At 39.0% G+C, this 26060-nt stretch overlaps 1 protein-coding gene and 1 long non-coding RNA gene across 2 annotated transcripts in view; both read left to right on the top strand.

The window, feature by feature from the left end:
- Window positions 1-10205: 10205 nt before the first annotated feature.
- LOC116217398 lies at window positions 10206-24182 on the top strand. The gene is made up of 3 exons (XR_004161881.1): window positions 10206-11801; window positions 13236-13373; window positions 22154-24182. It is a non-coding gene; the product is annotated as an uncharacterized LOC116217398 (long non-coding RNA).
- A 316-nt stretch (window positions 24183-24498) lies between these two features.
- Window positions 24499-26060, top strand: part of LOC109369953 (putative uncharacterized protein ENSP00000383407) — a 31012-nt gene continuing 29450 nt past the window's right edge. The window contains exon 1 of the mRNA XM_031555734.1: window positions 24499-24627. Within this exon, the coding sequence (XP_031411594.1) occupies window positions 24499-24627 (129 nt within the window). The remainder of the gene's footprint in view (window positions 24628-26060) is intronic.

Genomic DNA, 26060 nt, shown 5'->3' with positions numbered 1-26060 from the left:
AAAGCAACATAAACAGTTCATTGAATCAGTCTCTTTCTATGCATTCACTTCTCTTGGGAGCAGCTGCTTATGCTCACTCTCTGAACTGAGTAGTCAGTTTATTCCAACAGATATTAAATCAGTCCCTTTACCCATAACGATTACAGAACGGGCAAAATGCACACCTGATAAAACGTGGAGAAATCAACACAAAACTTAAGCTTCCCTCACAGATTAAAAAAAAATGAGCCCTAACCTGGACAGGTTAGTGGCAAAACTGCACCAAGTAAATTCAATCTGCAGTATTAAAGCTGAATCAAAAACATTAGGCATAAGTAATGACATGTTTAAGGTAAAACAAAAAGAATCCCTCAAACCATATTTGTCAGCAACTATTCCTGCATAAAAAGTGTCTTATAATTAACAGAAGATTACAATTGAGCTAAATCATAACAGTTTGCATTGCAGATTTTCTGTAAACAAAGTGATTAGTTTGACTTAACTCAGTGTTTCAAGCAACCTTTATGAAAGATCTATTTTACTAGAAAAACTACCATCTATTTCTTAAATTCAGCAGTTCTATCTGACCTGCTTCCCTAAACATTCAACTTTCTTTTTTTTTCCACAAAGATTAAAAAATACACCATAGAATGAAATTATCTCAGCTTTGAAAATATGAAATTGCATCTGAAGCAATGCTTCAGTATGTAGCAATTTACTATGGTAGCTCTAAAGCACAGATGGGAGAGTGTAGAAAGAGGATTAAACTGCTTTCCATATCCTAAACTTTATCAGGGATAACACAGAAAACTGTGTCATTCATTACTGCCTGGAGAGTTCTTAAGTGTTAACAATTTGTCTAGCTTATACATTAGAAAAGCTAGCTAAATTTTTTTTTTTTTTCATTAGCAATAACACACTGAAACTGAAATGAAAGCCAAAATTGCAATGCAAGGTTTATGTACATGCCAAACAGGAAATGAATTGCTTCACCTGGAAATATTGATCATAGTGCTTCTAAGTGCATGTACCTACAAAATAGACTGCTGAGAAATGTAATCTTTCCAGCCTATGTTTCTAAAAAAGTTTTTGCTGTATCAGAAATAAAGAATAATGAGGACTATTTGTGGAACTTTATGTCATACTGGGTTTGTGTTCATACACCATGCTTCACATTACAAAATAATGACTTACTGAACTAAATTATTTGTTTCAGGATTAAGTTCTGAACCTATTAAAATTGAAAGAAATACCCTCATTAACATTTAGCAGACTTTGGATCAGGCCTATCCAAAGATTCAGCTGGTAATACCAATACATGCAAGAGATTACATCCAAAGTCTCGTTATCCCTTGTAATTATATCCCCTTGTGTTTATTTTCACTTGCAAGCTTTTGTATCTTTTCTAGACACTTCTGTTCAAGTTACGGATTTAGACTTCACAGAGCTTCAAAACTCCATAGCCTTTCAATTATTTCTGAATTTCTACAAACCCAAAGTGATAATGTTCAAATGGCAACTTTGCTGTGATTTTAGGTAGAACAGATGACATCACAGAGTTATTGTTCAGTTTGTCAGTAAACCTATTAAGATAACATGCATCATAATAAGACAGAGCACCAGATCTATACTTTCAGGGTTTTCTAGTTGTTATTTTCAACTGCTTTACAAAATAAGAGTGTATAATTCAGTGTGTATACATATATATACATATATACATACTTCTCTGCCTCACAAGTATACCCTTCATCCTGAAAGAGAGAAGGTTATTTACAAATTACCCGTAAGGTTTCTCTGTGAAATTCAAGTCAGACTTCTGTATGAAAACTGGAAATATCATACAGAGCTGCCTTGAATCTCACTATTAGATGGGCTTTTTGCCTCAGCCTCCACTGGAAATGTTTGCTACTAGATCTATTTCTCAGCTCCTACTTTTTGTGATATTCATCTTTGCTCCCACTGGCTTTTTGTAGGCTGAACTCTGTCTTATCTTTCACTAGTAGAATTAATATAAAATCAATAGTTTATATGCAAGTGTAGGATACCTTCTGATGGCAGAAAAACATCTCTTGAATGCTAAGACCATGTCAGCAGACATAGTGCCAGGGTACACAGAGATGTGGGAGCAAGAACGGATCAGGATCTGGTCTCCAACAATGACTGTAATTGTTGTTAGTCATATTCAGAAAGATAATTCCAGCCCTCATATTGTGCTTTTTTTTTTTTTTAAACTATCTAATCCCATAATAATTTTGCTTTGATTGTGATATGTGGGATAAATAATATGTCTTCTTTAAGTAAGTGTAAACTGACACCCAGCAAAGCTGTGGCTGCAGATAGCACTACTCTTAGTAGCAGTAGCAGTTTATGGCTCTGTGCTGGGACATATGCACAGATATTTATCCTCTCCTACTCAATTTTTCTCATGGCATTGTTTTCTCTTAAATAAGATTTCCCATATCCACTCAATTTGACTGGGATCCACAGCAGAAGATTGGAGCTCAGTAATCTTTAAGGTCCTCTCCTATCTAACCCATTCTATGGTCCAATGCTTCTGTAATATAAGGCAGTAGGAGAAGGAAGTCCATCCACAGCCGTTCTTATATTGTCTACAAAGATTTTGGGGGTATGTTTGCCCTGAGGAAGGCAGCTGGATTAATTGATGAAGTAATACAGAAACATGAATAGATCTTAAATTAATTGAAATGTAGGGTAGATGTCTAACTGCTAGCAATGTTAAGATTTCTATGGAACTTCCTCACAGAGACATTTTACTTTTCTAAGTATGTTTCAGCATCTAAAGAACAAGGAAGCCATTCAAACTGAATGTTTGAAAATTGGTGTTTTGGATTCAGGCATTCTATGTTCAGTGACCTCTACCAACGTGTCTGTTTATACCTTTCAGTGATACAGACAATAGGCTCAGCTGTGAGATATCATGGGAATAGTACCACTTTTCTTGTCATAGGGATTTTCAAAGGGTAGGTATGCTTAAGTTTGTTAGGTTTTGGATGTGATAATAATGATACTATGTGTGAGTCAATGATGTACGTCTAGCAGAGCCATCTCTGAAGTTCTATTTACACTATGAGCACATAGGGTAAAACTGCTTCTGTAGAACTAAACAACTGTGTGTATGTGATTCACCAGTCTATTCCTGGTGAACATCTGTGGCTTATTTGTTGACATAAATTTCTGCAATCAGCAGTGGGGTTTTTTTGTGTGTGTGAGCTGTTAGAGTAACAGGGCAGTCACAGGGGCTGGGTTATTCTTTGAAAATAGGTCATTGATTTGTAACTATACCTATTGTACAGTTTTGTAGGTCTCTAGATTGTTCCATTTTCTCATAGATTAAAAAAGCTTCAATAGTCAGGTAGAAGTTTCTATGCAAATATAGCAATACTGCTGTGCATGACAATCTCTTCTCAGACTCTCAATCCATCTATAATTCATTACAATGATAAAAAATGTTCCTGTTGAAAGACTCTGTTCTACCTAAAGCAGAATAACACTGAAATTACCTCAACAGGTCTTCTTCTGGATTGATTTTTCATGTATTTTCCAGTTTTCAAGCTATCCATCTTAGGTTTTTGGTGGGTTGTCTGGAGTAATCATGTTCTTCTAAGTTCATCGGGGGGAGAGCTGTAGGAGAAACATTACCGACTCAGTCCTTAATAAAGTTTCTGGAACCACCATCTCCAAGCATGTTGTTTAACTAGAATGGATTTAAGTGTGTGGTAATATCCAGTTACTATCTCTGAGACAATTTGGCAGTCTGAGGTACCATGAGGACTCAGCTACATCAAGGAAGGCAGTTCCCCACTGAAAAGAATATATGCTGGTATGCTGCCAAGGTTATTCTAGGGCTGCAGATGGCATCTACGGTTCCCACTGTATAAGCCTAGTTTTAATGTGATTGGTGAGGACAGTGTGTAGCTGATGTCAATTTTACTGGCATGTGATAATCAAATTTAAATTTTGTTTTCCCCAAATATTTTAGAACACACTGATATTCTATGTGTAGTTCTTGTGACATGCCCTGATGGCAGTGCACAGACTTCTTCCCCTTAGCATCCACCTTTTCTGCATGCTCATTATCTTAATAAATCCCAGTAACTTACACAAGAGTGGATATAGATAGAGCCTATTTTGCAGGAACATAAAGGAGTGAATTGCTACAGGGAATAAGGGTTGACATTTGTTTTTTAAAAGGGTCCTAAGTGGCAAAGAGAGTTTGTCTTTCACATGGCACAGTATATTCGTAGAAATGAAAGTGCTGTAACACATGGAGAGTCAGGAAGACGGTATACCAGGGTGATAGATAGTCAAAAACGAGGACACTCCAAGCTGGAGGCTCTGCAAATCACATGCACAAACATGTAAACAGCTCAAATTGCCACTGCATCAGCTGATGTATCCTTGCCTCTAAAAAGCAGCACTACTGTAAAAATTAGCTGCACAGCAGTAACAGTTTGATGACATTGGGTAAGCTGACATAAATGAGGTGAAAAAACTACACTCGTGTCAATCTACTAAGAATCTATTCAGGTTGTTTTCTGAAGACCATAAAAGTCTGTCCAAACAGTGGGTAGCTGTTGATGCTTTGTGTAGCAGGGTGTATTTCTTTCTGATACATGAACAACTTTATGTGGTTAATTCCAACAAACGGGTGTATTTGCAGTAGTGAAGTGTTTTAGACAATTGTGACTTAAGCAAATTTTGTACTCCTTGATTCATTTGTACTCAAGCTTCATAACTGGTCTAGAACATTGGGTTTTAACATTGTATTTTACTAAATACAGATTGAAACCTAAGTTGCAGAAAGTTAGAGAAAAGCTTTGTTTGGCACAAAAACAGCTGCATAGCCTTTAATGTATAACTAGTATGGATTGCTGGTCTTCTCTGACTGTAAAAAAGAATTGTTTTTTATCAGGAGAATGGTTTTAAAAAGCTAGTGAGCCAAACTTAGTGTGATCAAAATGCAATGCTTGTACAGCAGAATTCGTTTGGAACGATTTGTAGAACTACTGCTACTGGCAGCAGGTGCATATCTCAGTCAGATATGAAACCATGAAGTATTTGAAAACCAAATTAGGAATTTCTGAGTCTCTATTTTCTGTTTTCAAAAAGACAAAACTCACACAAACATGAAAATTAAGACACTTAGTAGGAGGTCACCAATAAAATTGTTAAGCTTTAGTTTTTCTTTTGTAGATGCTGTAATGGTTTCATTGGCTTTCAGTGAATTCCTCCTGATTTGTATGAGCGAGAGCAGAGACAGGACCAGAGACTTAGTATAGACTCCTTAAGGACAGAAGGGGATTTTTAATCTGGTGTTGTGTCTATAGATACAGGCAGATGCAAGTTCAAATTGTCCGGCTATGAACCAGCTCCAGGCCAGAAAACTGCAGATGAGGTGGTGGTGTGGACAAAATCATAGAATCATTAAAACTGTAAAACACTAGTCGGATCATCTAGACCAACCATCAAACCATCACCACCATGACCATTAACCATGTCATTCAGTGCCACATTTACCCTTTTCTTGAGCACCTATGGGACAGTGTCTATAAAATTTTATATTCTCATCCAAGGCTACTTATCTGGTTGGCTATGTAAGCCAGCTGGCTCTTTTCTATTTCATTTGGAGTTTGGGTCTTTCAACAGCTGCCTGCGGGTATCTCCTGGAGGTCAGGCAATGTGTAAGAACAGGAGTAGGCTACAATGGGTGTAAGTTAAGTTAGAAAGACTCTCCTCAGGCTGCATCTGATTTAGCATGTACCCTCTAACTAAAGTAGAGGAACTCTACTTTATTTGAAGTTGCCAGAAGTACTCAGTTCAATAGATGGATTCCGTTTGGCTTCATTTAGCTTTGGATCAGTCCCTCAAGGAAGGAATAGATGATTAAAATCCTTAACTTAAATTCTCCTAGGAAAAAGTGATGAGGCAATTTTTCTTGAGAGTGGATTGGAAAACCTTTGCTGGCCTTTCAAAATTCTGTTCTTAAATGCCCACACAAGGACTGGCTAGCTACAAACTCATAGGGCAATAATGAAAGAGCCAGTTCTTCCAGGGTGTTCTTGTTAAGGCAATCATCTTCATATTAAAAGAAAACAACCAACCAACAAATCCAGTGCCAACCACAAAACAACAACAAAAAATAACGTAAAAGTGAAGTAAAGTCAAATGTTTGCAAAATAATCTGTTTCTTTCAATTTTCTTACCCATTACATAACAAAAATGTATTAACTGTGTGATTAAGAATACTAAGTAGTAAGTACAAAAACCAATTCTGTTAGTGAGGGTTCAAATCCCCTTGAGGCTTTAAATTGTTTTTTAAGGTCTAAAGAGGTGGAGGGTTGACATCTCTTCTATAAATGCATAGAATTACTAAGCACAGGGGATTTATTTAACCAGGAAACTTACATTATTGAGATTAGACATCTCGTTTTCAAGGTGCTTCTGGAAGATAATGACTCCTATACCCATAATTCACTGTAGACATCAGTTTTGTCTGGTAATGTATAAATTGACCTGAGGAGAGAAGCTAGCAGTTTTCACTCTAAATTTCAATATCGAGATAGTAATAAAGAATGTTTGGGCCTGATTCATGGAGTTTCAGTAAAATTATAGAGCAAAGGATCTGTCCCTCCATTTTAAGAAATACACTTTTTCTCTCTCAAACATTAATTAAAATATAACTGCTACAAAAAAAGTAAATCTTCTGGGGCAGAGGAATGAACAATGTGATTGTTTATCTAAAAAGGAATCTTGGCTTCCAGATATCACAGAGTATTGTAATGAATACATGGGAAACACCATGTGCGTTTATAATATTGTAACTAAATGTAATCCGTTAGCAGAAGGTACATGAAATTCTGATTGCACAGAATTTGATGGGAATTTTGCCAGTGACTTTAATAGGCATAGACCTTCATTGGGATTCTGGAAATGTGAAAGCATTCTACTTTGCCTCTTTGACTTATTGAATATTGGCTCTCTGTGTCTTATTTTGCTTGATTTTCTGAGCTGAAGTAAATGTTATGGCTATTTGTGCTGAGTGAGCTTAAAATCATCTTTAACTGAGCTAAACACTGTTGTAGATTCTTGTTGCAAATGTGTAAAAGCTGCTGTGTTGAATCAATCATTTCAACTGTAAAATTGTCTTTTCAAAGCAGAAAGGGAGGACTGCAATTTGACAGGGGTAAGAGCAGTTGAGAAGCATTTTTCTTACCAATTTTTAATTATTTGCTGAATGTAAAAAGAGGAAATGAAGGAGTTGTCTCTAAATTGAAGGAGAGTCTAAAAGAAAAAAAAATCAATAACATTTAAAGAATCGGATTTTTAGTTAGTACTTCATGAGTCCTTTCCAAACTATTAAGTAGTTGTAATTTAGAGACAGTGATTGGAACACTGAAACATTTGATCTGGAATATCAAACGTTAGTATCAATTAGAGCTACTGTTGTGTTTGTGGTTTGATATGGAGCTTTCTACCATTTGGAATACATTCAGAGGATGTTCACGGTAAAACTTATTTTCTAACAGCAATTTCCAAGGATCAAAAAGTGGTTTATCAAAGAGCACTCAACGTGGGCAATGGGTCAACATAAAAAGTATTCTGCAAATAACTTAGTTATCTCCATGTTGAAAGTGAATAGAAAGAGGTAAAATAAGTCAGGGGATTTTATTCATTTTGTCAATACAAGGTTGCCCTCATATTTTAAAGAACATTGAGTAGACACTTGCTGAGTAGACACCTGTAGACCTTAGCAAAGCCTTTGACAGTGTCTCCCACACTGTTCTCCTGGAGAATCTGGCAGCCGATGGCTTAGATGAGTACAGACTGTGCTAGGTAAAAAACTGGCAGGCCCAGAGAGTGCTGCTGAAGGGAGTTAAATCCACTGGTCATGAGTGTATTCCCCAGGGGTCAGTACTGGAGCTTGTTCTGTTTGATACCTTTACTGATAATCTAGATGAGATTGAGTGCACCCTCACCAGGCTAGGGAGAAGCATTCATCTACCTGAGAATAGGAAGGCCCTCCAGAGGGATCTGGACAGGCTGGATCAATGGTGAAGTTCAACAAGACCAAGTGCTGGGTCCTGCATGCCGGTCACAACAACCCTATGCAGTCCTACAGGCCTGGGGCAGAGTGGCTGGAAAGTTGTGCAGAGGAGAATGATCTGGAGGTATTGGTTGATGCTCATTTGAACATGAGCTGCTTCTGTGTTCAAGTGGCCAAGAAGGCCAATGGATCTGGGCTTGTATCAGAAATAGTGTAGCCAGAAAGAGCAGGGAGGTGATCATTCCCCTGTACTTTGCCCTGATGAGGCCTCATCTTGAGTTCTGTGTTCAGTTTTGAATACCTCACAATAAACAAAAGACATTAGGGCCCTGGAGTGTGTCCAGAAAAGGGCAATGAAGCTGGTAAGGAGTCTGGAGCACAATCTTATGAAGAGCAGCTGAGGCAGCTCGGATTGTTTAGTCTGGAGCAGAGGAGGCTCAGTGGAGACTTTACTGCTCTCTACAACTCCATGAAACGAGTTGTGGCGAGGTGGGAGTCAGCCTCTTTCCCCCATACCTTGCAATAGAACTAGTGGGAATGGCTTCAAGTTGTTTCAGTGGAGGTTCAGATTGGATATTAAGAAAAAAATTCTTTGAAAGAGTGGTTGGACATTGGAATAGGCTGCATGGAGGAGTGGTGGAGTTACCATTCTTGGAAGTGTTCAAGAAACATGTAGATGTGGTACTAAAGGACATGGTTTATTGGTTTATGGTTCTGTGATTCTATGATTCTGTGAATGTAAATACACAGCCCCTTTCCAAAGAAATGGCAGAACCAAGAGGAAGCCTATAATTGACTCATTATTTTTGAATCTCCTAAGTTTTACCAACATAGCCTCTGGAGCAAAGTCGTACTGCACAACATTTACTTAGAACTCACGATGAAGTAGTAATTCATATTCTTTATGTGGAGGAAATAAGGAAATGCTTACCACCTGATTATATTTAACACTCATACTTTATCTTACAATAGCTTTGTTGATCTTCATTTTAAATCTATGTGAAGATGCTCAGATAACAAATAGGTGATGCACATTTTCATTAAAGGTAGGTGTGCTGTAGGAGGAAAAAAAGCAGGGGGAAGACAAAGGATAATTAGTTCCAGGCTTACTGAAATGTGTCTGGGTTAACTATTATTGTATATATTATTCTAGAGGGGTTTATTTATCCAGAAAACCAAATAAATCTGTGAGTCACACAACTCTGCTGGTGGGTTTTCACAGTGACAGATGAAACTGCACCATTAGAATGGCTAGCATACGTCTAGGAGCCTGCAGCTGAGACTGAATTTTAGGTATTTGATTCATAGCTTGACCTTGACTACTTGTATGACAGGCTAAATTGTATGTTGCCACTTACTGTGAATACACAGCTGATACCAAGCCTCCTGAAGAGGCCAAGGATGCCCAAAGATCTCAGCTATGCAGTTTTTTCATTGTGCAGGAATAGAAACCTCAATATATGAAAGTCTCAATTTGTGGGCATTTTTTATTTTTTAGTGGTGTTTGAACAACTTGCGTAGATGTAAATCCCAACTGTTTAGAAACCATGGATTGGCAAGATAAGAGTTAGAAAGTGAAGGTTTCACATGGTTCCTGTTTGGTGAAACTGATTTCTCTACCCCTCTTAACGTGTGATTTTACTGTTCTGGTGTGTTGCTATGTGGGAAAACAAGAAAAACTGTTCAGAGCAGAAGCTGTGGAGCAAGATAAACAGCATGAGAACCAAGGACACCTCTAGAAGAAGAAAGAACATCTCACAGCTCTGATTGGATAAGCACCTGTGTGAACGGTTGAAGAGTGTTTTGTAGAATGCTCTGTTGACATGTAAAGGTGGATGGGAAAGTTGTAAGGGGGGATGGGAAAGCTAGAAAAAGAAAACTTGTGAAGGTATATAAGTGATGTGAGAACTTGTAATAAACAATTTGGACCATTCACATCTGAGTCCATGCTTCAGACACTGCATTGCTGCTGCAGCAAATGGCTCTATTTATGCCAGGTAAAATTAAAAACACTGATTTTACCTTCTAATTTGTTCTTTTTACTTTCTGGGTTTTGTTTGTTTGTTTGTTTTTTCTTTATAAAGTTCAGTTTCTTTACAGAGACAGCTGTAGTGTCGAGTATCATTAAAAAGTCATGCTGAGTGGTTTTTTTTTGTATTATCCATCCTGACCAACAAAATTATAAGGTACTGCACCTTATTTTAATTATTATAATAGAAGATTCCTCACAGTTACTAATTTATGCATTAGTCAAGTAAAGGAATCTGATGAGTAATGCCATTTATAGTTTAGAAATATCAACTTGTCCCTTACAGATGGCTGTATCAGTGAATTAGTATAGGTCTAAAATGTTAACTTTTGTAAAAGTCACCTACAATTACTTAAAAACATATAATAATAAGTTTGCAGTCTTTTGTTTAGGGGTCTTATTGGCTTAGTATCTAGAATATCTGTAGCTGTGCTTTGGCTATTAGTTGTAAAGCTTTATGGTAACAGAATGGAAATTTGAGGTTTAATTATCTCTGCTTCTTAAGCAGGATATTTGAACTATTTTTTACAATACTGAACAATATTTTACACCCAAATTGAATAACTTTAATTCAGTACTGCAGTGTTTTCAATATAGATATATAGATATAGCTAGTACACTTGGAAACTGAAGGATTAATCCACCACGACATGAAATGAGAGGAACTGAATGTTGGAGATCTGCCTTTTGGAGAATGAAGAAGGGAATGCAGGAAGACAAGCCATCTGGGTCATGCACTCAGTATGCATGTTTGCAGAATCTAAACCTGTATGACTCCAGCTTGCTTTTGAGTAAAGTCTGCTTCTGCTGTTCACATTTTACTTTAGTAGACTAGTGCCTAGCTCACATGATTTCAAGTTTAATATGATGAATTGCACCTGTCCAAATGGTGAATCAAGAACAACTGAAACAAGATTTGGCCCAATGCCTTAGAAAGTTACTAGATGAACATTTATCTCTCTTTATAAAATATTTCCTTGTACAGCTCTGCATTTTTGCCTTGCTATAGTACTTCTTGCCATATATGTGTATGCTTGTAAGCATGGATACAGGCTGCTTTTTATCTTTGTTTTTTTACCTTCAACTATGATCTTTTCAGTGTGTCTGCTCATACAAGCAAAATGTAAACTGAATAGCTCAGTTTAACATCCAGACTCTTAGCTATGCTTACCTTGAGGATCTATAGTATGAAATCCTCATCCTAAGTGCTTGCAAGTAAATATGCACAGTCCCTTCAAAACAAACAAAAAAAACCAAACACACACACATACACGAAACAAACAAAACAAAACCTCAAAACCCAAATCCAGAGATTAAACCAGTCTGAATGAAAAACACATCACCCTGAGTTTCTTGGGGCTTGATTCCATAGTATATCTCGTCATCTCACCAGCTTTCTAGTCTTCCTAGTGTCTTCCAGATAGCTGTTGCTATAATTGATGTTTAAAAAAAAAGTAATTCTCTGTAATTGGGTCATAGTGCTTTTCATCATTACAGAATCACATAATTCTAGGGGTTGGAAGGGACCTCAGGGAATCATTAAGTCCAATTCCCCCGCTAAAGCATGTTCACCACCATAGATCACAATTCTTTCATAGTACTTTGCACATGAAGTTTTTGATATTATTTCATTTTTTTCACCTGAAGAAGCCGAGGAACAGGAATGACCAAAGTTTGCTCCCTTGAGGAGACAAGTGAGTGAGCCACAAACCCATCTGCCCATCTGCGGTAAGCCAAGACTCTCATACACGTTCATAATCATGTTAGGGGAGTGTCACTTGGTGGTAGCAAAGTCTGTTAGTGTTCCTAAAATTGTAACTGCGAAGAAGGCCTGGAAAAAACCTTCAAGACTTTTATGTATGTCAAGCAAACAGGTGAAGCACAAACTGAAGATCTTCTCATTTTGAAGTTGTGAATCTTATCTTCTTGTGTTTGCCTTCAATGCCTTTATGTGTCTTGTTTGGGTATTGTTCACGATAGAGAATATGTTAAAATTTAGTTATCTTGCTAAAATTGGGGGCTTTGAATTCACTGCAGTGCAGAATCAAATTGCAAAATGACTGGAACAAACCAGTGTAGTGAGATGTATGAGCAATAAAAGAGATACTTGACATTTACAAATACAAATTTCTACAATAAGAAAAAGGAAATTGAGATCTTGGCCACAAAATGAGAGTATCTCAGAGTATCTCTCATTTCGAGGAAAGTTCTGCTCTGCTCTTTGGTATCAGCTACTGCTTATTCACGTAACCAAATAGTATCCTGTTCACATGTAAGCTGTGGGAAAATAACTGGGAAGGAACATTATTCCAAGAACAATATAATTCTATGTGTTTCGTAATCTGAAACAATTTGAGACTCACAGTCTATATGTCTTTATTTCTTTCTCAGACTATAGCTCTACTCCATATCAGAGAAATACATAGGAATTCCTTTGTCTAGTGGTATTTTGTCAATTTATACAATGATATTTTTGTTGATTTAATCACATGGGCTACTGTTTTTATTTCAGATTTCTTATCTCTCATCTGCTTTCCTGTATATACTATAATGCCTTTCATTATAACCCATAAATCTGCTTTGAGTATGTTCAGTTTTTTAATTTTTCAAATTTGACATATTTTCCAATAGCAAATTTGTTTTATTCCTAATCTGCATAATCAAGCAGTCAAAACAGTAACAGGTTTGGTAATTATTCTGTCATATACAGCCCCAAATGGAGTACTTTTTTTTTTATTTTATATAATTTGATCATGGCATGATCCCTTCTTTTTAAGGTATATAAGTAAGATGCTTCCATTCAAAATGCAGTCAACAGTAGCTGCTGTATTTTATAAATTAGTTTATTTGCACAGAAATGTAGCATTGTCCAAGAATTTCTGTGTCTTTGGAAAATACGAGCACGATGAGATTTGGAGTTAGCTATATGTTCCAGTGGCCTTAAGCATAAGTAATTTTATTTTATTTAGAAACTAAATGGAAACAACAGCCTGCAAGAGAACATATCCCAAGTCCATCATAATCATTCAGACCATGCTTTTGTTTCATGGGTAAATGTTGTTCATTAATTCAGAAAACTGCTTGTACTGTCCTGAGAAAGCCTGTCTCATTTGATAATGGGCTCTGAATCCACTGGATTATTGCAGGGATTTTATCTTGCAGTAATCTCCAGGGAGAAATGTACAAACAGCTGGGAGAGTAAGGAGGAACTGCATTGTGCAGCAGGAGTTCTCTGGAGCAGAATTTTGGGGTGCTGGAGTAGATCTCAGTAGCAACATGAATCTCTTCTGTTTCTCTCTGGTAAGTGTACCACCACATATTTTTCTTTACTGGGTTGCTGAATTGTCAATCTGAACTGGTGGGTGTGTATGGAAGGAAAAAATCAAGGTTTTAATCACCAATTGTGCAAGAATTGTCTAATGACAGTGAGACCCTGTAGTATAGAGGAAAGACTTTATGTATGAGAAATTACACATAACAAATCATGATTCAGTGAAAATAAGATGAAGGAAAAAAATTATTATAAATATGCTGTGTGCCGAGACTATTACAAAAATCTGCAGATTTAAACATGAAGCATTTGACCCAGCACAGTGAAACATCTCATTATGTGTCTTAAAATTGCTAGATATATGTAAGCAAATAATTTGCTTTATGCTATTTTGTTTGAGATAGTGGAGTTTGATTTCCTTTTATAGTAGTCTGGGAAAACTGCTAGAACTTTTCAAACCTTAGTTTTCTAGTAGCCAAGCGTGAATACATAGCCATCTGGGCTGATCCAGTCATATGATGTTATGTACTCAAGGACAGAAGAGTTGATCTAAGAATCTAAGACCTCCAGATTTTCTTTGTTTTTTTTTTTTCTTTCTTTCTTTGTATTTTTTTTTTTAAATTGTCCTTCTTTCTTACTCCAACACAATTGGTCAGAATGAACAGGTAAATGAGGATAGGAAATCCACAGAAACTGCTTCTGTTTTCAGAGCTTAACCATCTGCCAGTACCAATGCTCGGTATTAGTAGTGGTAATTAGGTGAGTATATTTGCTGTATATTTATACAGCAAAGGAGATCTATTGGCCTTTTTTCTCATCTGTTGTACAGATGTTTAGTGTATCTTCCCCATGTGTTTTAAAAGAAAAATAAAGGTCAGTATTAAAACCACACTGATACAAATTCAAATAAGGAACCATTGTTACTGGTTGCTAATGCTATCTAAGCACAGAGTATGGGTGCCCTCCAGATTATAAGGATTAAAAACTGTTTTGGAGTACTTAAAGTGCAGTGATATACTGAGATTCTGTGACTAGTGTCCCTTCATAAAAAATAATTCCATGTGAATTCAGGGACGCTTTTGATCACAGTTTAAAGAGTCTGTGACTTTGTTCAAAGTTAGCAATGGCTTTTTGGCATAGTCTGTAACAGCTTGAAAACACTCATTTCTGCAGTTCTTTGGGTCAGAATTATTCTATTAAATTTTTTTCCATTGGGACAGCTTGTTGCTTTCTGCATAGTTGACTTTTAAAGTATGTATTGCTCGCTGTATCAGTTGAGAAATCAGCTTATAGATACAATGTGGGATAGAGCAAGTGTGGGCAAGAGCAAGTCGGGTCACGGTATCCCTGTTCTGTAGGGTGGGCAGCAACTAAAGTTTCTGTGAGAGACATGCTGTGGGCAGTAATTATGGATGGTTCAGACAAGTGAAAGCTACTGCCATGATAGTTTCTGTAATGAAATAATTAGTTCTGTTTAAAGATTGCTGCTAAGAAGATAACCTCCTTTCTTTACAAGCTTTCCATGGGAGCCATTCTGTCCGTTGCAGTAATCTCTTGAGCAGCTGGCAAAACATCTTACAAGTTATCAAGATCTAAAGATAATTCAGAAGTCACTAGCATGGATCTATATTTCATAAAAATCAGAGCCCTGTGTACTCCTCCCTGTGCATGCAACGTAGTGCAATTGCTTTCTGTAATCAGATTGTCTAGCTTAGAAATGAGCTAGTGACCCAAGTATGTACACTGGCTACTTTTACCATGTCAGTCTGTGGCTGTGAAAAGGCTGGCGGCACAGTGGTTGAGCTAGCAAACAAGATAGGAGGATATTTTTCTCTTTGAGAAAGGCAAGCCAAAAATAACACATAATAACAAAATAATTAGGTTTCAAAACAACATTAAAAGACATTAGAGGAGCCAGCTGTTTTGCAGATGTAAATGGACACCAATCAATTGAAATCACTTCTGATTTAAACCAAATGAATACCTGGAGTAAGTATTCAACCTGAAACCACAGAAGAGATTCTCTGACTGCAAATGGAACAGAAGTAGTTTTGCAAAAATGGTATCTCATGAATGTTTTCCTCACATAGATTGAGAAGACTGCCTGCAGTGAGTGTGTGCTTGTGTGTGTGTGTGTGTGTGTGTATGTACACATGAATACTTATTTTAAAGACACTGTTTTATAGGTTGAACAATTATTTTCTCCCTTACTGAGCATACTGAATAAAGTAAGCTATAATCTTAGGGAATGCCAAGAATGTTTTGTTTAAAGGTATGGTAGAAGCAGCTTTTGGCAGATTCAAAGTGGTGGAATAAGTGGTAATTAAAGGAACAAGATTGGTTTATACAGTCAGATATGACTTTCTTTGGATTTGCTTTTGGACTTTAAAAACTGCTGAGACAGATTTTTCGCATGAGAAACCCAGTGTGACAGGCCAGTCCTGCAAGTGATGTCAAGGAGGCTGAATACAGTCAAGATTCACAAGGTGGCTGTAAGCAGTTGTTCAGCCTGGATGGTACTATGCCCTTCCGAGGGAAGCAGATAGAAATTATCCATGCCTGTTGCTGTGGGAGTCCAATGATCTCCAGCTCTTCTCATTATTATCATTGTTGGTTTTGTTGGTGGTGCTCCAGCATGAGTTGTTTCCTCTGCAGTATATCTTGTCCTGACTTAATTTCAGAGTGATTTGGCTTGTAAATTGAGATCAACTTTGCACTGGATTCCTTAACATAGTCTAAGGAAACCTGCAGAAAAATTAAATTTTCCTTCAAAATCTTATGTCCCTTCTCCATTTTACGGAACAGTCTAAAGTATAACTGTCTCAGTTTTTGTAGACATATTATGTTCAAATATCAACCTTAGACTCCAAATTTGTAGTGTTTTTTCCACCGTAGGGTGCTTAGCATGTCAAATGATTAAATCAGAACACTACTGTTTGTTTCTGGACTTTATATAGAGAGGTGCCCAAATCAAGCAGTGCTTTTGTATCAATTGCAAGATGTTATGTCTCCAAATTATCTGTTTTGATAGCTTGTCTACTAAATGACAACATCCTACAAACCTGAGAAAGAGAAATATTATATTTCTATTATAGTCCTTCAATTAAGGTAGATATGCTTCCTATAATACTTTCTCTTTTAATCATTAGGTTAACATCAACACTCTGCTGCTAGCATTAGTTCACCAGGAACACTCTGTTAATTAATCCTGGCCTAGCTGGTTCTTTTCTTCTGAGAAAGTATACTTTTATTACTTATTTGATAGCATTCTCCCGGAAAACAGCAGACTATTCTCTTTGATGGGATCCCCTTTGAACATGAACATGCACTTAACACAGATTACAGGCTTTTTGTTATTTCTCTACTTTTGGAGCCACAAGAAAGACAAAGAACCACCTCTGAAGAAAGGTACACATATCCAGGAGTATGTCCAGATATTGAGACTTCTTGGTACCCAAGAACATAGGTCTTTTCTACCAAACTCTCCAAAACAAAGTGGCTGCATACAACCTGACTGTTGAGTATTGCCTCAATGGTGTTTCAAGAACTGTGCTCAGGACTAGTTTGGCTGCCTTTTAGTTGCCATAAGACGAGTGTGAGCAAGGGACTGCGCAGGCAAGGGGACATCAGTGCAAAGGATCACATTACAGTGCCTTGGACCATTCTTGTCTGTAATTTAATTTGCTGAGAGGTACATCCAGATATGTTTCTGGTTCAAAGAAAAACTGAATTTCAGGAAAATTTCCAGTGGATATGTGAGGAACAAAAAACCCCTTCTTATAGAAGGTGATATTTAAAGGATAATTACAACCTTATTTGATATGAAACAGTATTGATAGCAATGGAAGTGATGAAGACAGGGAAGAATTTTCTTCCCTGCTGAAGCGCTGCCAACATCAAATATGTCAGAAACCTACAAGAGAAGGGAGCTAGGAAAAGTAAACAACACTCCTAATTACATGGTCTCGGATCAGATATTCAAGTTGAGCACCAATTTGGTGTAAGCCAAATAGGTTTCCTTACATTTGTCTATTTCTCTTCCATACATAGCTTTCTAGCTACCAGTTTTGCTAGTGAAACATAAAGTACTGAATGAGAGTCTAATAGTTTTAGTGATTTTCAGTAGCATAGAACTAGTTATGTGTTTTATTTTGATAGCTGATAGAAAGATGTGCTGACAACTCAGTAAAATGTATTATATTTAAAGTTGTAAACTAAAACAGCTGTTTTTCTCTCCATCTTATGATCCACATAGTCTCTGCACATGATGATAGAAATAACATGCAAAGAAATGCAGAAAATTATTTTCCTCTAGCTCTGACTTAGGATCTTTTCTGTCATAAGGAAAAAGTAGCAGGCATTACAGAAATAAGTGTTTTTTTCCTGTTATCACATTGCCTTGTGCTGTTTAATGTGCTCAGAACTACTAAAGATTTGAATAAATTCTAAGTCTGCACGAGCTCAAATCTGTAAATTATTTTCTCTCATTAATCCTGGGGGCAAAGGGCAGGCCTACAGGCCCTTTCTTGGAAGCCCTTGCTAACGCTGCCCAGCTCCTCACCATCTTGCTTTTCCTCTCTCAATTTCTCTCCCACACAAACTTGTGCAGTCCCATGTACAACAATGCACTTTTGTGCGTTCATTCCCTTTCCCTCAACCGCACTCCTTTTCTTGCACTCTTAAGTATCTCCTCACATCCACACACCCTTTCTGACAGCTCATTCTTGTGACCTCATCCTCTTTCCTGCGACCCTGCATCAATTCTTGCAACCTTTTTTTCTCTTTTTCCCACATAGAATCATAGAATCACATGCCTTTTTTTCCCTTGCTGCTTTCCTTTCTCTTTTTTAAATTTTCCTTTTCCCTTGTTCTTTCTCACTCATTCTCGTTCTCTTTATTTCTCCCCCATTCACTTTCTCTTAATTTTGACATCCTTTTTGCCAAGCCCATTCTTTCCTCATGGCCCATGCTCCCTTTGTTATGCTGTTTGTCTCTCTCTGACTTCCTTTCCTGCAACCTCGGGCTTGCTCTTTCTCATGCCCTTGTGCTTGCTTTCTTACCCATACCATCTCTTCCTTTTGTCTCCTCACTCTTTCCTGCACACTCTTTCTTGTGTGCTTTTCCCACATGCTTTCTCTTGCGCACACACACTCTTACTCACATGCTTGCTGTTATCTTGCTCTCTCTTGGCCACACTTGTGTGTTTTTACTCACTCTTTTGAGTGCTCCCCCTTACTGCAGCCTTGCTCCTTTCCATGTCCTTACCTTTTTTTTTTTTTTTTTGCACCCTCTTTCTCATGCTTTCTCATGCTATCACTCTCCCTCCCATGTACTTGCTGTTTCTCACGCATACTCTCAATCTCACACACTCATGTGTTCTCACAGGATTACACCTTTTCTCGCACCACTTGTGCTCACCCTTTCTCATACAAGCTTTCTCTCTCATCCCGTTTCTTCCTCTTTCCTTTTCTCAAGCACTTCCCAGTCACTGCTCAGATCTCACACTCTTTCTCTCTCTGCTTTTCTCTCCCTTGCTCTTTCTCTCTTCTTCCTCTTCTTCACCCTCTCATAGAATCATGGAATGGTTTGGGTTGGAAGTGACCCCAAGGATCATCAAGTTCCAACCCCCCTGCCACAGGCTGGGCCACAAACCTCTGGATCTTTCCTGCATGCTTTCTTTCTTGAGCATTAACTTTCCCTTGCATTATTCCTTATGTACACTTGTTCTTGCTTGTATGCTCCACACTTTCTTTCTCATGTCCTCACTTTTTCAATACCTTCACATTTTTCAATCCCACATCTCACATGGAGATGATATGAAGATGGTGTCTGGGTGCAAGACAGAATGAAATAAGGATGTCCCTTACAGGAAGAGTAATTGTATATTCACACTGTGCAGATTAATTTATGTATTAAGGAATAAAGGAGGTAAAGATTTAAAAAAGCCCACCCACAAAAATAAATAGAAAACAAAACAAACAAGCAACAAGAACAAAACAAACCAACCAAATAAAAAAGAACCCAAAGCTTGGCTGAAGATGCCATGACTTAAATATGTATGCAAACTGGCATACTTTTTTTGTATGGTAGAATTTCTTTCTGAAGTTATGTGTAAGTCTATAATTTAAGGAAAATAGTACATGTGTTATCTGAAAGACATTATTTGGGAATATCTAAGTAACTTTTCAAGATCTGGAAATTATATAGTGTGCATATATAAGGTTAATGCTTTACAATTTTGGTTGTTTTGTGCAGAGACTGGAATCCCATATTGTTCATTTCCTTCATATTAGATATGAAATGCAAATGTTCCATATATTTTGGAAACAGTACTTTCATTGAGGATGTATGCCAGCATATTTGAGAACTATAGCTAATGCGATTGTCACTGACCACAAGATAGTGGTATTTTTAGTGAGTAGAACGGTGCAGGTAAAAGCAGTGAAATATTTTTCTAGATGTTGATACATTTAAGACTTAAAACTACTTTGAAAACAAAGCAAGTTTCATTCAGTGCAGTTACCTTCTTATACTGAGATTGCCTGAGGGAAAAAAATGCCCTTTTCTAATGAAACCATCAGAACTCTTTTTTCCCCTCCATTTCTGTTTATTCACATGATCAGCAGATCTATAAAAGTGACTATATTGGATGATTCTAATGCGTTTTGTATGCTTCCAACAGCTGCCTTATTTACTGTATTTTCACATATCTAACAACATTATAATAAATTCTTTCTTAAAAGCTGTGCTAAAATAATTTTAATGACTTGATTCACGTGTATGCTGTTTTATAATTCGTATCCAAGTTGAAAATACAAGGATGTAAAACTATTGTAGAGCGTCCAAAGAAGGGTTAAGAAGTCTGTCTTGTTTCACCTCTGCATTTCACTTCCATTCAAATTCTCTCTTGCCAAACATTTGGTCACCAAGGCAGTGTTGATCCAGTGGTGCACTTGATGAGAGAAATGATCTGCTCTAAAACTAACCCCCCAAAAGCCTGGCCAGCTTTCAGCTTTCCTGCTCACTACGTGGATATGCAAAATCCACGGCAGCAGTCAGTCTGTGGCAATGCTGCCTTATGCTGTCTTCAGTTATTTCTTGCACTGCCTTCTTAGTACAATACAAAGGGTTTAGGATGTTAAATAAATGAGATTTAAAAATATAAGGAAGTTGCCAAATTTATATCCATTACCCTTCTGTAGCAAGTAAGGCCAAATATCTTTCCAGGTCTTCTGAACAATGTTCTCTGATTTTCCAGAGAAGGCCTCTCCAAAGCACTTGGTTTGTCAGACCCTTGGTAAATGTTAGCCCAGAAATTAAACCAAGAGTTATTATTGCCTGACAGTGTAGAGCAGTATCTTGTGAGCAGTCATCCTACGAAGCTGGCATTCTCTTTCTGAGTCTTCAATAATTAAAAAGCTGCTATTTAATTTGTCTCTACTTTTCCTCAGAAGTCATTAAGAAGAGCATTCTCTGTGCACGCAGCATGCAAACACCATCCAATCTTTTACTCTCTATGGCTAAGGGTCTAGAGCTTCACTGTTACAGAAAACTGTTTATTTGATGTTAGAGAACCATTGTTTCTATTTCTTTTTGAAAATAAAATAACAATGTGATCTGAGATTTCACCAGAACGAGTAAATGAAAAGGACATGGCAACAGAAAGGATTTATTATTCTAACTTCCTATTTCCAGAAATACCTGTCTATGAAGTATGAAGTTATAAACCTATAAATGCGTGCTGCTCTTCTGCATCTGCTCTGTCAGAGCCACAGGTGCATGTTGGGCAATGCAGGGCTGCTTTGTGGGAGCTGCAGGTGCATGTTGGGCAATGTGAGACAGCCCAGGGTTCCCAGTTAGCTGATGTCACCTTGGCTGCTGCCAACATGGCCATGGCAAAACAGTGGCTGAGGTAATGCAGGGCAGCCCCAGGATCCTGCAGCTCTGATTCCTGTTGGGGCTGGGCAAATGCCTGTCACACTAAGCCAGGTGTAAAAGTGGGTGCCTTGAAGGGCAGAGAGTTGTAAGCTGGAGGAGCTGAAACTGCACCCAAGATGGGGCTGCTGCTAGGTGGCAGTGGGGGGAGGGGGCAGAGGCTGGCATTCTTCTCTCTCTGGTGCAGCAGCAGGGTCTGGTGGAGTTGCAGCACTGCCTGTTTGGGCTTGGGTAGGGGCTTTCTTGGGTTGCTTGGGTGGAGGAGGCCCCATGGATGGCACTGGCTGTGTGCCTGCTTGTGGATCTGCTGTCAGCAGGCTCTGCTCTGGCCCAGCAGCCATTCTTTCCATGGGCTGGGCATCTGGGCTGCTTCTTGGGGGCCGCTCATTCAGCTCTTCCTGTGGGTTGTGGGCAGCCACAGCTCTTCTCTTTTGGGCAACTCTGTGCTTGCAGAGTTCTAGCAGCTCTGGGTGATCTTTCCTGAAGTATGGGTTGTAGTAGCAAAGTAACTGAAAATACAAAGCAGAAGAGCTGTGATTTGAAAGACAGCAAGAAACAGAAACTTTAACTTTTAATTGCTAAAGACAAACATGGGTATTAAAATGTCTGTCATTTTAAATCTAGGCTGACTAAAGCAAGATATGTTGAAGTAACAGACTCTTCATACCCTCATTTATATATCTTTCTGTTCCATGGTTCAGACTCACTGGATAAAACCCAAATATATTTTTCCCACATTACTCGTACTCAGCAATGCTACCTCTAAAATTCCTGCAAACAGCCAGAGGAAGAAATTAGGATCAGAACATTTCCTGTCATCCTCATCTCCTCTGTTACCAAGGTTTATTTTATTGGACCCCTTCATCTCTTCCAGGAGAATATTATGAGGGTTGGTTGGTGTGCGCAGCAGCTGATGTACCTTCCTGTGAGCCACAAATGCCTCTTCTGCCAGAAACTCGGGAAGCGAGGGAGATCTTCTGGAGTCAAGCTGTGCTTTTGTGAATCTGTACACATTAAGCTGACGAATAAAGTATTTCATACTTTCTGTCCCAAATACTCTCAAAGATCCTTTCTTTCCCAGTACTTCGATCTGAAACATTGCTTGGTCAGTTACAACGCAGCTTCCATTCTGACCCCACCAAATGCTCTTAAATTGGTGATTTTCAGCCAGTACCCAGAGTTTCTCAGGAAAAGTGAGGGCTGCAGAGATAATAGTGCCTCTGCGTGTGCTCTCCTTGTAAGAAGTAGGGGCTATACTTCTGATTTCCTCGTGATGAGGATAAGTTAGTGCATCCTTTTCATCCATATTTGATGCCCAGACTGTTCCTTTATCCTGATCCAGAAGATCAGAAGGAGAGCCTGGGAATGCAGCCGGAGCCTCTGGATCAGAACCAGAAGTTCCTGTCCTGCAGACAGCTTCCCTTACTGTCTCAGTCTGTGGTTTGTGCTTGCAGCCAATTCTGCAGGGAACTACCTTTTACCCTCCCAGCTAGCAAGTGAAATCCCACAGACCTGTCAAGGGGCTACAGTGGGAGAGGCTCAAAAATCACCATGGTGCCCATGTGTCATCATGGTGACATCACTGCAGTGTCTATGGCCCATCTAGTGCAGCAGTCAGAGCAGGCGTTACTGACCTGCCCTTGTTGCTGGTCCTACACAGAGCCATGGGTATTTTCACTTGAATCAAGGAGCAAATAAAACTGTACCTGAATGGGATCACTCCTTGTCCAGACCTTGCTTTCCCCTCCCTGTTTGGTTCCCTGAATTTCTCCCTTCTGGACTCCACGGTGTCCTTCGGGTTCTCCAGATGGGAGTGGAAATCATTTTCTGTGCAACAGAAGAAAATAGCAGTCTCTTCCCAGTCTGACACAATTTCTTGCAAATGTTCTTTTATTTCAATTGCACAGCTTCTGTAAGGGAGTAGCTGTGTGCACAGGCACTGCTCTGCCATGTCAGTGGTCTCCCAGAAGCTGCTCTGTAGGTCCAACTAGAAAAGACACAAAGTACATTTTGGTGTTTGAATGAACAGGAGATATACAACTCGTCTGTTCTTCTATTTGGTTCCTGTGTTTTTATTTGATATTTTAGAAATTTAGAAAGCAGTCTCACAAAATCAGTGATGTTCTTGAAGCCATCTGAATTGCAGTCCTCGCTACAAAATCAAGTGCTTTATCTTTTATTCATCCTAACAAAGCTGATAAAGCATGGGATAGACGAGTGGACAGTGAGGTGGATTGAGAACTGGTTGACTGGCCAAGCTCAGAGTGTGATGATCAGCAGTGCAGAGTCTGGTTGGAGACCTGTGACAAGCAGTGCTCCCTAGGGGTTGGTGCTGGGTCCAGTCTTGTTCAGTGTCTTCATTGTCGACCTTGATGAGGGGATAGTGTTCAACCTCAGTAAATATACTGACAATACAAAGCTGGGAGTGGCTGACATGCCAGAAGACTGTGCTGCCATTCAGCAAGACCTGGTGGACAGGCTGGAGAGCTGGGCACTAAGAAACCAGATGGGGTTTAACAAAAGCAAGAATAGAGTCTTGCACCTGGGAAGGAGTAACCACAAGTAACAGTACAGGTTGAGGCATGAGCTGCTGGAGAGGAGCTCTGTGCAGAAGGACCTGGGGGTCCTGGTGGATGACAGGTTGGCCGTGAGCCAGCTGTGCCGTGGTGACCAAGAAAGCCAATGGGATTCCGGAGTGCATTAAAAGGAGTGTGGTCAGTAGGTCAAACATTATGTATCAGCAGCCTAGCTTCGAAGCTGCATCTGTATTTATCTTCTGTAGAGGAATAAATGTTTTTATAGAATATATCACATTAATTTCAATTGCATTTTTCTGCTGTAAGTCATACTGCGAAAAATTTTATTTATTCCTTAATTAATGCAGTTAAAGTCAATGATTAAAATTCACTGGGAAAATATTCAAAGCAGATTAAATTCCTTCTGAGCAGGTAAGTCTCATTTTCACTGTACTTTCATATTTATTCCTGCCAATCTGTGGAATCTGTGTTTTGATATTGTGAACTCCAAAATTCTGGTATTTACCATAAGCATTATATGTTTTTTACAGAGAGAGGAAATTAAGTTTTTTGAAAGATAATGGAGGAAAATCAGTCTTTATATTTTACAAATCATGCAAAATGAATGTTTTTGTTTGTTTTTAAGTGGACTTACAAGTATTCATCTTTATAATTCTGTTTCAATCTATTTTAGGAGGGTTCAATGGACAGCTTGTATGAGCCTGTCCCCGAACGTCAAGAACCCAAGGATACAATCAGTACTTCCAGCCAGCCCAGCACTCCAGTGAGCACACGTGCAAACTGTGGACTGCCTGATAGGTCTATGTCTTTGGTAAGTAAACTGTAATTGTAAAGTATGAAGTGTATTTTGAAAAATAATAATAATAATAAACATTACTGTGTATCCAGATTCATGTGTGTTCGCCTGGCTTGGATGTTAGTTTGAAATATTTAGGCTTTTTATAGCCAACGTTCAGACATGGTCAAACCAAGAGAGCCAACTTGAGAAGAGAGGAGGAGTGGCCTCAGCGATGCAGGCGGTGCCCATCCCGACCTACTTCGGTTCCTCAGGTGCCTCTGTGTAATAGGTTTGGAGCCCTGAAACTGGAGGGTGAGATGGCTGAGAATGAGGTGGAGGGACAGCCTCCAAGCTTTTCTAAGGAGAGGCGGTCGGCTCCATGTTTGAAGACTGCCTCCTCCAGTAAAGAAAGGAGGGTGGTAGTCGTAGGTGATTCCCTTCTAAAAGGAACTGAGGGCCCAATATGTCAGCCTGACCCCACCTGGAGGGAAGTGTGCTGCCTCCCTAGGGCACGGGTCAGGAATATCTCTAGAAATCTTTCTGGGCTTTTTCGCCCATCTGATTACTATCCCTTACTGGTAGTTCAGGTCAGCAGTGATGATGCTGCTGAGAGAAGCCTGACGCCTATCAGAAATGACTTCAAGGGACTGGGGAGAGTACTTGATGGAGTGAGCCTGCAGGTAGTTTTCTCTTATATCCCTTCAGTGGCAGGGAAGGATACTGAGAGGATCAAAAAAACCCTCCTCATAAATAAATGGCTTAGAGGTTGGTGGAGGCACAAGAATTTGGGTTTTTTTTGACCATGGGGCAATTTACTCGGCACCTGGCATGACGGATGCAGATAGAACTCACCTGTCTGCAAGGGGTAAAAGTATCCTAGCCCAGGAACTGGCGGGGCTCATTAAAAGGTGTTTAAACTAGGTAAGAAGGGGAAAGGGGACAAAATGAGGGCCACTGGGGTTGAGCGGGTAGTTCAAGGCTCAAAACAGAGCTTGATTGGTGATGAGGGTGGAGTTCAAAGAGATGGAGAGGGGCAGGGGGATGCTGCTTCCCTAAAGTGTCTCTACACTAATCCGCACAGTATGGGAAATAAACAGGAAGAGTTGGAGATGTGCGTGCAGTCACACGGCTACAATCTCATTGCAATCACGGAGACGTGGTGGGGCAGCTCGCGTGACTGGAATATTGTAATGGAGGGCTGTGTGCTTTTTAGGAAAGATCGGCTGGTGAGGCGGGGTGGTGGAGTTGCTCTTTATGTGAGAGAGCACCTAGAATGTATTGAAATCCACCTGGGGGAGAATGGTGTAGCAGTGGAGAGCTTGTGGGTGAGAATCAAGGGGTGGGCTGGTATGGGAGACACTGTTGTGGGTGTGTACTACAGGCCCCCTCATCAGGATGAGGAGGTTGATGAGGCCTTCCATAAGCAACTGGAAGTAGCGTCATGATCCCAGGCACTGGTGCTTATG

This window comes from Meleagris gallopavo, chromosome 1 (genome assembly GCF_000146605.3).
Source record: "Meleagris gallopavo isolate NT-WF06-2002-E0010 breed Aviagen turkey brand Nicholas breeding stock chromosome 1, Turkey_5.1, whole genome shotgun sequence".
NCBI lineage: Eukaryota > Metazoa > Chordata > Aves > Galliformes > Phasianidae > Meleagris > Meleagris gallopavo.
This window is presented reverse-complemented; position numbering and strand designations above follow the sequence as displayed.